Source organism: Phocoena sinus, chromosome 18, assembly GCF_008692025.1.
Source record: "Phocoena sinus isolate mPhoSin1 chromosome 18, mPhoSin1.pri, whole genome shotgun sequence".
Lineage (NCBI taxonomy): Eukaryota > Metazoa > Chordata > Mammalia > Artiodactyla > Phocoenidae > Phocoena > Phocoena sinus.
Window position 1 is genome coordinate 51,517,049 of NC_045780.1, and position 13,656 is coordinate 51,530,704.

General features: G+C 37.8%; 1 protein-coding gene across 23 annotated transcripts in view; it reads left to right on the top strand.

Moving 5' to 3' along the window:
* The window catches only part of SCEL (sciellin), a 132,998-nt gene that overhangs the window by 99,800 nt on the left and 19,542 nt on the right, over positions 1–13,656 (top strand). For all 23 annotated transcript variants that reach the window (XR_004346653.1, XR_004346654.1, XM_032611013.1 and 20 more), the window contains one exon: positions 12,946–13,008. Coding sequence is in view for 21 of the 23 variants with exons in the window: in XM_032611013.1 (XP_032466904.1) it covers positions 12,946–13,008 (63 nt within the window). In the remaining 2 variants the exon portion in view is untranslated. The remainder of the gene's footprint in view (positions 1–12,945; positions 13,009–13,656) is intronic.

Below are 13,656 nucleotides of genomic sequence, written 5' to 3' on the forward strand. Positions count from 1 at the left end.
CAGATAGGATTACTATAAAAAAGAAATTTAAAAATATTGACATCATGTTGTTTTCAGATGGCAGCCTTTTTTAAGGATTTATTTTTAAACTTTTTATTGAGATATAGTTGCTGTATAATACGATATAAATTACAGGTATATGATATAGTGATTCACAATTTTAAAGGTTATACTCCACTTATAGTTATTACAAATTATTTGCCATATTCTCCATATCATAGAATATACCCTCGTAGCTTATTTTATACCTAATGGTTTGTACCTCTCAATTACCTACCCCTATGTTGCCCCTGTCCCCCTTGCCTCTCCCCACTGGTAACCACTCGTTTGTTCTGTATATCAGATGGCAGCTTGATCCACAAATCTAACCTAAGTGATGTCTGACTATTCTTTAGTAGTTACACCAGATTTGATGATAATCAGCCAGGATGTTCAAGAATTACTGCAGAACAAACAGGAAGGACTAAGCTGCCTATTTGAAAAAAGTGACTTCATTCAATATGTTCAGTCACCTGTATCTGCAGTGTATTTATGTGGCCCACTTGATTTTAATGGGTAAAGAGAGGGGGCATTTTAACATGACTCCCAGTAGGAATAACAGCCACAGGGCACTTTTACATCCAATTCAATGTGACAGGAGCACTGATTATTTAATAGTATAACAGCAGTGAATCAGAGTTCCTTTTATGTGACTTTGCTGACATTTCCAGCAGCTGTATATTTAATTCACAGTTAGGGGTGGAATAAATTTCAGTCATGGATCAAAATGTAAGCAGGTGTCCCTGAGCTCTTTCTAGGAACACAACAACTTGAGCAAATGCAGATGTGTACAGAATTTTCATTTATTCAGGGAGAAACTGTGAATTTTAGCAATGACAGTTTCACATTTTCATGAACCAACATTAAAGGGGGATATTCAATTATCGGTAGCCTATAAACTGCTGCTCCCACGTAAAGATTGAAAAACATCTAGTGATACAGGTCTTTACAGTTAGAAAAGGCAACCTTCATCTAAAGCAGAAAAAATATTCTGAACTATTTGTAGTATTATACGGCCATCTTTATAAGGGCTTCCTATTTGCTAAGACATACCTTGTTAATATCCCAATAAGAAGTTTCCTTCCTATCTTCCTATTGAATATTTCTCATACTTCTGCTCAAGACAGAATGCTGGAGGTGGGAGGTAACCTTGACTCTTTCCACTGCTTCATTCCCCATAATCAGTAGGTCACTCTGGATGCTTCTCCTAGTTATCTCAGGAACCGAGACATTTCATCATCCCAACTGCTACTATGGCCCAGCTTACTGTTAAGTCTCCTCACTGGTCCCTCTGCTGTCTCTGGTACCTTCTGCCCTTCAATCTGTCTGCCATGCTGTAGAGTGATCTTCTTAAAACACAAATCTGATCCTGTCCTTCCTCTGATGAAATCCTCCAGTAGCTTCACATTGCCACTGGACAACAGTGTACCCCTTAACCTGGTTTCCAAAGCTCGCCATGATGTTGCCTCCACAGGCTTCCCCAGCCCCATTCCCTATGCTCCACCCACAAGCAAAGCCCACCCACACACCCCCTGACATGAGCACGCCTCGCTCCTCTGTCATCGCTGCTGCATGGATAACTGCTACTTATCCTTTAGGTGTCAGCTTAGGTGTCTTTTACTCAGGATCTGGGAAGCCCAACCTGACCCATCACTTCTGCATCAGGTCCTTCTGGATGTTCTCAAGCTCTCTGTTCTTCTGTCCTATGATATTTGTCTCTTGGCATTATTATTTAATAATCTCTCATCCACTATTGGATTTTTTAAGGGCAAAGATTGGATCTGTCTTGCTCATGTCTTTATCTACAATTCATGGCACAACGCTTGATACGTATTAGGTGCTTAATAAATATTCTCTGAGTTACAAGCTAAATTTCAAAACTAATCAGGACCTGTGATCATCCAACTAGACAAAGCCCATTGCCTTATAACTCTAACACTCTGAGCCCCATCAGTGAAACTAGACTGGAGGGATCTGATATCCTATGACTGGTCTCCTTGCTTAAGCCAAAAACCCTATTTTGAAACATAATCTCAATGAACCATGGTGAATTAAAGCCACTGAAATTCTTGGTCACATCTTATATTTAAAATACCTAAATTGATCATTTTCTCTATGGACCTGTTAATTTCTTTAATATAAAATCTTTAAGACTCCCTCATTGAAATAAATTATGAAAATATGTAAAGCTGGGACCATTGTGCAAATTCAGTAGAGCTGAAGAATTATAGCAGTTATCTCACTGTATTCTACACTCCCTTCAGAGAGATAAATATTCCTTTGAACTAAAGCTTAAAGCCTTAGTTTTAGTTCTTGGCATAAAAGAAGTACCATAGTAAATTTTCTATATGGAGGTTTTTAATTTTGCAAATGTGTTTGATACTCTGCAAAAACGATGTAAGTGAGCTGGAGAGAGAGAAACATATTGCAGCATTTGATAAATACCTCCCACACCTTCATAAGAGAGGAAGAGCAGTTGGGAGTGAGCTGATAACTTTCTCTCATGTAGAGCATATCCCAGGAAAAGTTGTGTTATAAGAGACATAATAAGCCTTGGTCCCCAGAATCTCTATTTTTTTCTTTAATCTGCTCTGCAAGGGAGTATTATATTCCTTAATGCGGCAGTAGAAAATAATTTACATGATTATAACAGATAAATGCTCATATTCAAAATGTGTGCTATGACTCTACATAACAGATAACTCATATCTTCTCCCAAACATTGTGTAGTCTGTGTAAAGAAAAGCATTTTCAGTTGCTATGGTTAACAAAATTTCTTTTTAGCATTTCTCTCTGTATCCACAGAGAACTGGTGGCTTTTCTTGAAGTTAATTCCAACTGCTCATAAAATCACAAAATTATAAGGTCTTCCACTGAACTGCCACAGAAAAGGTTTGGAATCAAGCCTTTGTTTGACCCTGCAGCATTTGGCTGGGCTTCTATAAAAATCTATTTTTCACACTTTGACTCACAGCTCTTCATCTTCTACCACAGTGTAAAAGACACGATAAGATAGATGTAGTCTTAATTAAGGAATAAAAATTTATTTTTACATTCTTCAACTTGGGAAGTTTATGGGCAATCTGAACTTCTTTTATTGGATCTCCAAATCTAGCTGATGACATCAATCAGGGTGAACAACCAGAGACAATCCACATTTTGTACTTTTCATGATCTGGAACTTTTCATTTTGCTTTAAATATTAGTATAAAATATTCAGAATAAAATCTTATAATCCATTCTACCAAACTTGATATGTGGCACTGTTTAATAAAAACAGCAAAAATTCTATGAACCCCCTAATAACATGGTTTACTCAATGATTCACAATTATATCCCTTTGGGAGTGTGCTTCTTTGAAGGCAAGCATACATTCCAATTTTGAGTTATCTACCTACAGTGGTTGGATTTGCAGGATTCTGGTTTCTCCTCCCTGCTTAGATCTAAATCCATTTCCGCTCTCCCCCACAATAGCTAGGGTCCAAAAGACTTGGGTACTGGGCGTGAGGAGGTGGGGTGGTATAGGCAGATCAAAGACGCAGTATCTGCAGCAGCCAGGAGTGGAAGGTGTCAGAGCAGATGAGGGCATCCAGCATCAGGCTGAGAAACTAAACATAACCATGTCATGAGGGCAGAAGCAGATGTGTATTTGGTTGCTAGGGCTGCCATAACAAGAACCACAGCCTGGGTGGCTTAAAAGAGAAATTAATTTTCTCACCGTCTGGAAGCTAGAAATCCAAGATCAGTATGTCGGTAGGGTTGGCTCCTTCTGAAGGTCCAGAGGGAAGGATCTATTCCAGGACTTTCTCTTTGGCTGGTAGAGGGCTGTCTTTACCCTCTGTCTTCACATTGTTATCCATCTGTGTGTGTATCTGAGCCTAAATTTCCTCTTCTTATCAAGCTACCAATCATATTGGATTAGGGCCCACCCTAATGACCTCATTTGAACTCGGTTTTTTCTGGCGTTAGGACTCCAACATAGAAATTTGGTGGGAGGGCAAAATTCAACCCCTAAGGAAATGTCCCAAAATAAGGAAACAAAGCCCTGGTTGGGAGCTGTGTGAAAAAAAGGAAAGAACTATGTGCAATTCATGGGTGAAATAAGGCAGGTTCTAGGTGATTGATGCAAATGGAGGTGAAATGTCCGTCACCGTCTCTTCTGAACTTTTTCTAAGAGGTTATTGTGCCCACTCTGTACCTAGATGTGGCCGAAGCTGACTGCCATAAAGGTTCAGGGTCTAATATCTTTCCCTTGGGGTCCCTTTCAGATCTTTTGCCAGAGCTGGGTAAGGTAGCATAGATTTCTACCAGAGAAGGGGAAAAAAGAGAATTTAAATTAATTTAATGCCACAAGTATTTTTGGAGCAGCTACTGTGTGCAAGGCCATGTTAGGCATGGTAATGTGATTTTACTCTCAAGTCATAATGAAAAGCACCAGCTTCCTTAAAAAATGTCACTCAGTTCATCCAAGGTTAGCTTTGGAGGGAGAATCACTTCCTGGGACAGAATTCTAATTCCCCAAAATTCACATTTCCTGGTGATCTCTCACTGTTTGCCATTGCCAACCGTCCCTGTTTGGCATTCCTGGGAAACTGGATTATGGAATATCATGATAATCCACTTAATTTTTATTCCATTATCCCCAAGTATTTGGTAAAGTACTATTGTATTTTAAAATGTTAAGGGGAGGATCATTTAATGCTCAGGCTATTAAGATAGTATGGTAACCCCTGAGGTCAAGAAGGTGACTCTAGTAATAGGGAAGGACCATCACGGGTTAGGTGAACGCAAAGCCTGCTGTCTCTATTTCTAGATTTGAAAGATGCGATCTGGGAGGTCTCCTCACACAGTTATAGTAGTTCTGTTGAAGAAGTCAGTTTTGAATTTTATATCATTCAGACTGCAGAATCAAATGATTTTGATACTTCTGAGCTACTTCTGAAATCCTGTACTTTTTACATATATTAATGGGCATATTTTCTACTGTAACTCACATTAAAAAATAATTTAACTAATTTCTACATTTTTAAAGATGTGCAGCTAGTATTTTATTTTATTTTGTTTTGTTTTTAATAGATCTTTATTGGAGTACAGCTGCTTCACAATACTGTGTTAGTTTCTGTTGCACAACAAAGCGAATCAACCATGTGCATACACGTGTCCCCACATCCCCTCCCTCTTGAGCCTCCCTCCCATCTTCCCTATCCCACCCCTATAGATGGACACAAAGCACCGAGCAGATCTCCCTGTGCTATGCTGCTGCTTCCCACCAGCCAACTATTTTACATTCGGTAGTATATATATGTTGATGTTACTCTCACTTTGCCCCAGCTTCACCCTCCCACCCAATGTCCTCAAGTCCATTCTCTATGTCTACCTCTTTATTCCTGCCCTGCAACTGGGTTCATCGATACCAATTTTTTTTTTTTAGATTCCATATATATGTGTTAGCATACAGTATTTGTTTTTCTCTTTCTGACTTACTTCACTCTGTATGACAGACTCTAGGTCCACCCACCTCACTACAAATAACTCAATTTCGTTTCTTTTTATGGCTGAGTAATATTCCAATGTATATATGAGCCACATCTTCTTTACCCGTTCATCTGTCGATGGACACTTAGGTTGCTTCCATGTCTTGGCTATTGAAAATAGTGCCGCAATGAATACTGTGGTACATGACTCTTTTTGAATTGTGGTTTTCTCAAGGTATATGCCTAGTAGTGGGATTGCTGGGTCATATGGTACTTCTATTTTTAGTTTTTTAAGGAACCTCCATACTGTTTTCCATAGTGGTTGTATCAATTTACATTCCCACCAACAGTGCAGAAGAGTTGCCTTTTCTCCACACCCTCTCCAGCATTTACTGTTTCTAGATTTTTTGATAATGGCCATTCTGACAGGTAGAGGTGATACCTCATTGTACTTTTGATTTGCATTTCTCTAATAATTAGTGATGTTGAGCATCTTTTCATATGCCTCTTGGCCATCTGTATGTCTTCCTGGTGAAATAAATGTCTATTTAGGTCTTCTGCCCATTTTGTAACTGGATTATTTGAGCTCCATGAGCTGTTTGTATATTTTAGAGACTAATCCTTTTTCTGTTGTTTCATTTGCTCATATTTTCTCCCGTTCTGTGGGTTGTATTTTTGTCTTGTTTATGGTTTCCTTTGCTGTGCAAAAGCTTTTAAGTTTAATTAAGTTCCATTTGTTTATTTTTGTTTTATTTCCATTACTCTAGGAGGTGGGTCAAAAAAGATCTTGCTGTGGTTTATGTCAAATGGTGTTTTTCCTATGTTTTCCTCTAAGATTTTTATAGTGTCTGGTCTTACATTTAAGTCTTTAATCCATTTGGAGTTTATTTTTGTATATAGTGTTAGGTAGTGTTCTAATTTCATTCTTTTACATGTAACTGTCCTGTTTTCCCAACACCACTATTGAAGATGCTGTCTTTTCTCCATCGTATATTTGTGCCTCCTTTGTCATAAAGTAGGTGACCATATGTGTGTGGGTTTATCTCTGGGCTTTCTATCCTGTTCCATTGATCTATATTTCTGTTTTTGTGCCAGTACCATATTGTCTTGATTACTGTAGGTTTGTGGTATAGTTTGAAGTCGGGGACCCTGATTCCTCCAACTCTGCTTTCCTTTCTCAAGATTGCTTTGGCTATTCAGGGTCTTTTGTGTTTCCATACAAATTGTGAAATTTTTTGTTTTAGTTCTGTGAAGAATGCCATTGGTCATTTCATAGAGATTGCATTGAATCTGTAGATTGCTTTGGGTAGTATAGTCATTTTCTCATTGTTGATTCTTCCAATCTAAGAACATGGTATATCGCTCCATCTGTTTGTATCATCTTTAATTTCTTTCATCAGTGTCTTATAGTTTTCTGCATACAGGTCTTTTGTCTTCTTAGGCAGGTTTATTCCTAGGTATTTTATTCTTTTTCTTGCAATGGCAAATGAGAGTGTTTCCTTAAATTCTCTTTCTGATTTTTCGTTGTTGGTGTATAGGAATGCCTGAGATGTCTGTGCATTAATTTTGTATCCTGCAACCTTACCGAATTCATTGATTAGTTCTAGTAGTTTTTTGGTGGCATCTTTAGGATTTTCTATGTATGGTATCATACCATCAACAAACAGTGACAATTTTACTTCTTCTTTTCCAATTTGTATTCCTTTTATTTCTTTTTCCTCTCTGATTGCTGTGGCTAAAACTTCCAAAACTATGTTGAGTAAAAGTGGCGAGAATGGACATCCTTGTCTTGTTCCTGATCTTATGGAAATGCTTTCAGTTTTTCACCATTGAGTATGATGCTTGCTGTGGCTTTGTCATATATGGCCTTTATTATGTTTAGGTAAGTTCCCTCTATACCCATTTTCTGGAGAGCTTTTATCATAAATCGGTGTTGAATTTCATCAAAAGCTTTTTCTGCATCTATTGAGATGATCATTTGGTTTTTATTCCTTAATTTGTAAATGTGGTGTATCACATTGACTGATTTGCATATACTGAAGAATCCTTGCATCCCTGGGATAAATCCCACTTGATCATGGTGTATGATCCTTTTAATGTGCTATTGGATTCTGTTTGCTAGTATTTTGTTCAGGATTTTTGCATCTATGTTCATCAGTGATATTGGTGTATAATTTTCCTTTTTTGTGATATCTTTTTCTGGTTTTGGTATCAGGGTGATTGTGGCTTTGTAGAATGAATTTGGGAGTGTTTCTCCCTCTGCAATTTTTTGGAAGAGTTTGAGGAGGATCGGTGTTAGCTCTTCTCTAAATGTTTGATAGAATTCACCTGTGAAGCGATCTGGTCCTGAACTTTTGTTTGTTGTAAGATTTTTAATTATGGTTTCAATTTCATTACTTGTGATAGGTCTGTGTATATTTTCTAATTCTTCCTGGTTCAGTCTTGGAAAATTGTACCTTTTCAAGAATTTGTCCATTTCTTCCAGGTTGTCCATTTTATCGGCATATAGTTGTTTGTAGTAATCTCTCATGATCCTTTGTATTTCTGCAGTGTCAGTTGATACTTCTATTTCATTTCTAATTCTGTTGATCTGAGTCTTCTCCCTTTTTTTCTTGTTGAGTTTGGCTAAGGGTTTATCAATTTTGTTTATCTTCTCAAAGAACCAGCTTTTAGTTTTATTGATCTTTGCTATTGTTTTCTTCATTTCTATTTCATTTATTTCTGCTCTGATCTTTCTGATTTCTTTCCTTGTACTGACTTTGGGTTTTCTTTGTTCTTCTTTCTCTTTTAAGTGTAGGCTTACATTGTTTATGAGGTTTTTCTTGTTTCTTGAGGTGAGATTGTATTGTTATAAACTTCCCTCTTAGAACTGCTTTTGCTGTGTCCCATAGGTTTTGGGTCATTGTGTTTTCGTTGTCATTTGTTTCTATGTATTATTTTATTTCTTCTTTGATTTCTTCAGTGATCTCTTGGTTATTTAGTAACACACTGTTTAGCCTCCATGTATTTGTGTTATTTACAGTTTTTTTCCTGTAATTGATTTCCAGTCTCAAAGCATTGTCGTCAGAAAAGATGCTTGATACGATTTCTTTTCTTAAGTTTTCTAAGGCTTGATTTGTGACCCAAGATGTGATCTATCCTGGAGAATGTTCCATCAGCAACTGAGAGAAAGTGTAATCTGCCACTTTTGGGTGGAATGTTCTATAAATATCAATTAGGTCTATCTGGTCTATTGTGTCATTTAAAGCTTGTGTTTCCTTATTTATTTTCTGTTTGGATGATCTGTCCATTGGCGTAAGTGGAGTGTTAAAGTCCCCTACTATTATTGTGTTACTGTTGATTCCTCCTTTCATGGTTGTTAGAATTTGCCTTATGTATTGAGGTGCTCCTATTTTGTGTTCATAAACATTTATAATTGTTATATCTTCTTCTTGGATTGATCCTTTGATCATTATGTAGTGTCCCTCCTTATCTCTTGTAACAGCCTTTATCTTAAAGTCTATTTTATCTGATACGAGTATTGCTACTCCAGTTTTCTTTTGATTTCCATTTGCATGGAATATCTTTTTCCATCCCCTCACTTTCAGTCTGTATGTGTCCCTAGGTCTGAAGTGGGTCTATTATAGACAGCATATATATGGGTCTTGTCCATTCAGCCAGTCTCTCTCCTTTGGTTGGGGCATTTAATCCATTTACATTCAAGGTTATTATCAATATGTATGTTCCTATTACCATTTTCTTAATTGTTTTGAGTTTGTTTTTGTGGGTCTTTTTCTTCTGCTGTGTTTCCCACCTAGAGAAGTTCCTTTAGCATTTGTTGTAAAGCTTGTCTGGTGGTGCTGAATTCTCTTAGCCTTTGCTTGTCTGAAAAGCTTTTGATTTCTCCATCGAATCTGAATGTGATCCTTGCTGGGTAGAGTAATCTTGGTTGTTGGTTTTGCTCTTTCATCACTTTAAGTATATACTGCCACTCCCTTCTGGCCTGCAGAGTTTCTGCTGAAAAATCAGCTGATAACTTTATGGGGATTCCTTTGTATGTTATTTGTTGCTTTTCCCTTGCTGCTTTTAATAATGTTCTTTGAATTTAATTTTTGTTAGTTTGATTAATATGTGTCTTGATGTGTTTTTCCTAGGGTTTATCCTGTCTGGGACTCTCTGTGCTTCCTGACTTGGGTGACTATTTCCTTTCCCATGCTAGGGAAGTTTTCAACTCTAATCTCTTCAAATATTTTCTCAGACCCTTTCTTTTTCTCTTCTTCTTCTGGGACCCCTATAATTTGAAAGTTGGTGCATTTAGTGTTGTCCCAGAGGTCTCTGAGATTGTCTTCAATTCTTTTCATTCTTTTTTCTGTATTCTGCTCCTCAGCAGTTATTTCCACCATTTTGTCTTCCAGCTCACTTATTCATTCTTCTGCCTCAGTTATTCTGTTATTGATTCCTTCTAGTGTATTTTTCATTGCAGTTATTGTGTTGTTCATCTCTGTTTGTTTGTTCTTTAGTTCTCTAGGTCTTTGTTAAACATTTCTCATATTTTCTCAATCCATGCCTCCATTCTATTTCTGAGATTCTGGATCATCTTTAATATCATTACTCTGAATTCTTTTTCAGGTAGATTGCCTATTTCCTCTTCATTTATTTGGTCTTGTAGGTTTATACCTTGTTCTTTCATCTGTGGCATATTTTTTTACCATCTCTTTTTTCTTTTTTTTTTGAGTAGGATTGTGTTCCTGTCTTACTGGTTGTTTAGCCTGAGGCTTCCAACACTGGAGTTTGTAGGCTATTGGGTAGAGCTGGGTCTTGGTGCTGAGATGTGGAACTCCGTGAGACCTCACTCCAATGAATATTCCCTGGGGTCTTTCTCTGTTAGTCCAGTGGTTTGGACTCAGAGCTCCCACTGCAGGAGCTTTGGCCCCGGGCTTGTGAACCAAGACCCCACAAGCCACCTGGGACAGCAAAAAATAAAGAAAAAAACAGAGTAAAAAATAACATTAGACTAGGAAACTAACAGATATGTTAGGAGAATATAAAATAAAAAGATAGTTGAATCAACAACCAGAAGGTACATCAGTACCACAATAGTAAAAAAGAGGAGGAGGGAAAAGAAAAAACAAAAAAGGCCTTGGCTATGGAGGGCAGGGCCTAAGCAAGGGCAAGATTTGGATGGTGGGCACGGCCAATGCTCAGGACCCACAGGGCTGGGAAAGGCCCTGGGGGCTGTGGTGGGTGAGGCTTAGGCTCAAGGAACAGAAGGGGCCCAGGCGTGCCCACCACCCCTGGTCTCAGATGGCAGGGGGCCTCACCTGGGAGCCCAGGAGACTTCTTGGGCTTGAGAAGGAGGGGCAAATGCCCTCCTCTCCTCTCCTCCTCCTCCATCCTCGGAGGGCCCCTCCCTCCTGCCTCTCTTGATCTCCCCAGCCTCCGTCCTACGCCCCCAAAGACCCACGCAGCCTGGAGGGGGCTTTGGAGGGCAGGGGATGGCCTAGGATCTCAGCAGCCTCCCCAGGATTGAGTGGGTGTGGCAGTGAACCTCCACTCCTCTCCGGCTCCTCCTGGAGGGCCCCTCCTGCCTGCCTCCTGATCTCCCAGGCCCGCAGCTAGTATTTTAAATGTGAGGTTTAAGTGTAGCTATGGAATGCTGCTTAATTAGCATATTTATCACTTATTGATGGCTTGGATGTTATATAAAAGGAGTATTAAATCTCATCCCACATAAATATGAGGACTTTTATGTTATTATTCATCCTTATCAATATTAATTTTGTGAGTCAGAGTCCCTACACTGATTCTGTGTAAAAGAACCTTACTTGAAATCTGCTATTCAGGACTGGAAAAGGGAGATTTATGAAAACAGGGGTTAACTCTAAAGATGTGAAAAGTTAAGGCAGAAATAAAAATGAAAATATAGTCCCTCAGAATTCTGGAATCCATAGTGCCTAGTGCTGTGTCACTACACTTCTGTTAATTATCACTTATTTATTCTTACTCAGTTCAGTCACAACTGTAGTCATTGTGCCTATAAATTTTATTTACATTAACTCATTTATTCTCACTGCAACCTTATGAAATTAGATATTATTATCCTAGTTTACAAAAGGAAGCTTAGAAAGGTTGACTAACTTGCCCAAGTAAGTAGGAGAAGAAATGGCCTTGCTCTGACTCCTAAACCATCCTGCTAACCAATAGCATTGGTGACAAGGCTTTTCCAAACTCATGGAAAAAAATTAAGAACTACCAGCAAATATATAACTAATTAATATATGTATATAACATACCAGAGAACATTGTATCTCATGAAGGTGTGTCAAATCATTATTGTAGCCCATGATTTAAGAATGTAATTGTCCCATTTATCCTCCACAGTATGAATTGTTTATTCAAATTTGGGGTTGACTTCTCATATTTCTGTCATGCAAAAAGCTGGAATGAAGGCTCTAATTAAATATTTAAGAGTTGATTTCAGATGGGCAGGTGGCTCAAGCCTTGACTCTTTTACAAATTAGTCAATCGGCCTTGGAAAATTCACTTAGCCGTTCTGAGCCCCATATGCTGTCCTGCAAGATTTTGTGAGATCTGAATGAGATAACCCACGTGGAAATACACAAGTTAGTACTTTGTGATGCAAAGTAAGTATTCATTCAAAGTTAGCCGAATGTGAATATCAATCAGTTGTTTCTTTTCAGACCAGATTTCTCAAACCTTCCAAAAAATTAGTTATTTCTCTCTCATAACGTAATCCATGCTCATACTTGGGTTGCATAGGACAAATAGTTCGATGTCAGATTTTCAATGTCCATATTCTTTTTTTTTTTTTTTTTTTTTTAAACATCTTTATTGGGGTATAATTGCTTTACAATGGTGTGTTAGTTTCTGCTTTACAACAAAGTGAATCAGCTATACATATACATATGTTCCCATATGTCTTCCCTCTTGCGTCTCCCTCCCTCCCACTCTCCCCATCCCACCCTTCCAGGCTGTCCCAAAGCACCAAGCTAATATCCCTGTGCCTTGCGGCTGCTTCCTCCCAGCTATCTACCTTACTACGTTTGTTAGTGTGTATATGTCCATGACTCTCTCTCGCCCTGTCAAAACTCACCCTTCCCCCTCCCCATATCCTTAAGTCCGTTCTCCAGTAGGTCTGCGTCTTTATTCCTATCTTACCCCTAGGTTCTTCATGACATTTTTTTCCCCTTAAATTCCATATATATGTGTTAGCATACGGTATTTGTCTTTTTCTTTCTGACTTACTTCACTCTGTATGACAGATTCTAGGTCTATCCATCTCATTACAATGTCCATATTCTTAAAGACCACAAATGACTATGTTTAAATTTTTGTACTGATCTAAAAATTTTTTATTCTAATGTTTATTTCCTAAAATTATATGTAATTACATCATATATATATATATATAAAATATTTTTTTTTCCTATAGAGACCAGGACCTAGAAAATTTAATTGAAGTAAATTCCAATATGTCTAAGAGTAAAAATGAAAGGTAAGGCTTATTATAATTTACGTTTTTCTTATGAATTCCATATGAGCCTTCATAAATTATATAACCTTGAAAGATTTTCTGAGAAGTTGAACTGTACTGTGATATTTAAATATAAACACCATATGAATATGAAAAACAATGTACAGGGTGCTTAATAACTGATTTGGGAAAAAGTTAGCAAAATTTGAATTTTTTGGAATTTCTGACTAAGGGCCTGCTGTTCAATGGCTTACTGTAAAAGGCATCATGGAAATTCAGTGCTCTGCACATGGGCTGTGAAGATTTATTTTTACTTACTGTTGCTTGGTAGGTTTTCAGCGGTGCAGAAAGCACTCTGGGAATCTCTTCCTTGGATACGTAGTGCTAAAAGAATGCACAAATTCATCACAGCCGCAAAACAGGACCTAATTTTGGAATTTCTTTACATCACAGAGAATACCAGCTTTAAAACTGTTGTACTTTGTTTCTTTTACAACGAAGGTTAGGATAGAAGCTATACTTCATTGTTGTTACAGATTGTTTAAATTAGGAAAGAATTTTAAAAGTCTTCCATGTTTAGCAATTCTTCTCCCAACACATGGGAGGACCCTAGAAGCAATAAGTTTCTATTTTTAACCTTCCTAAGATACAGCTGCCTTTTCTGTTTAA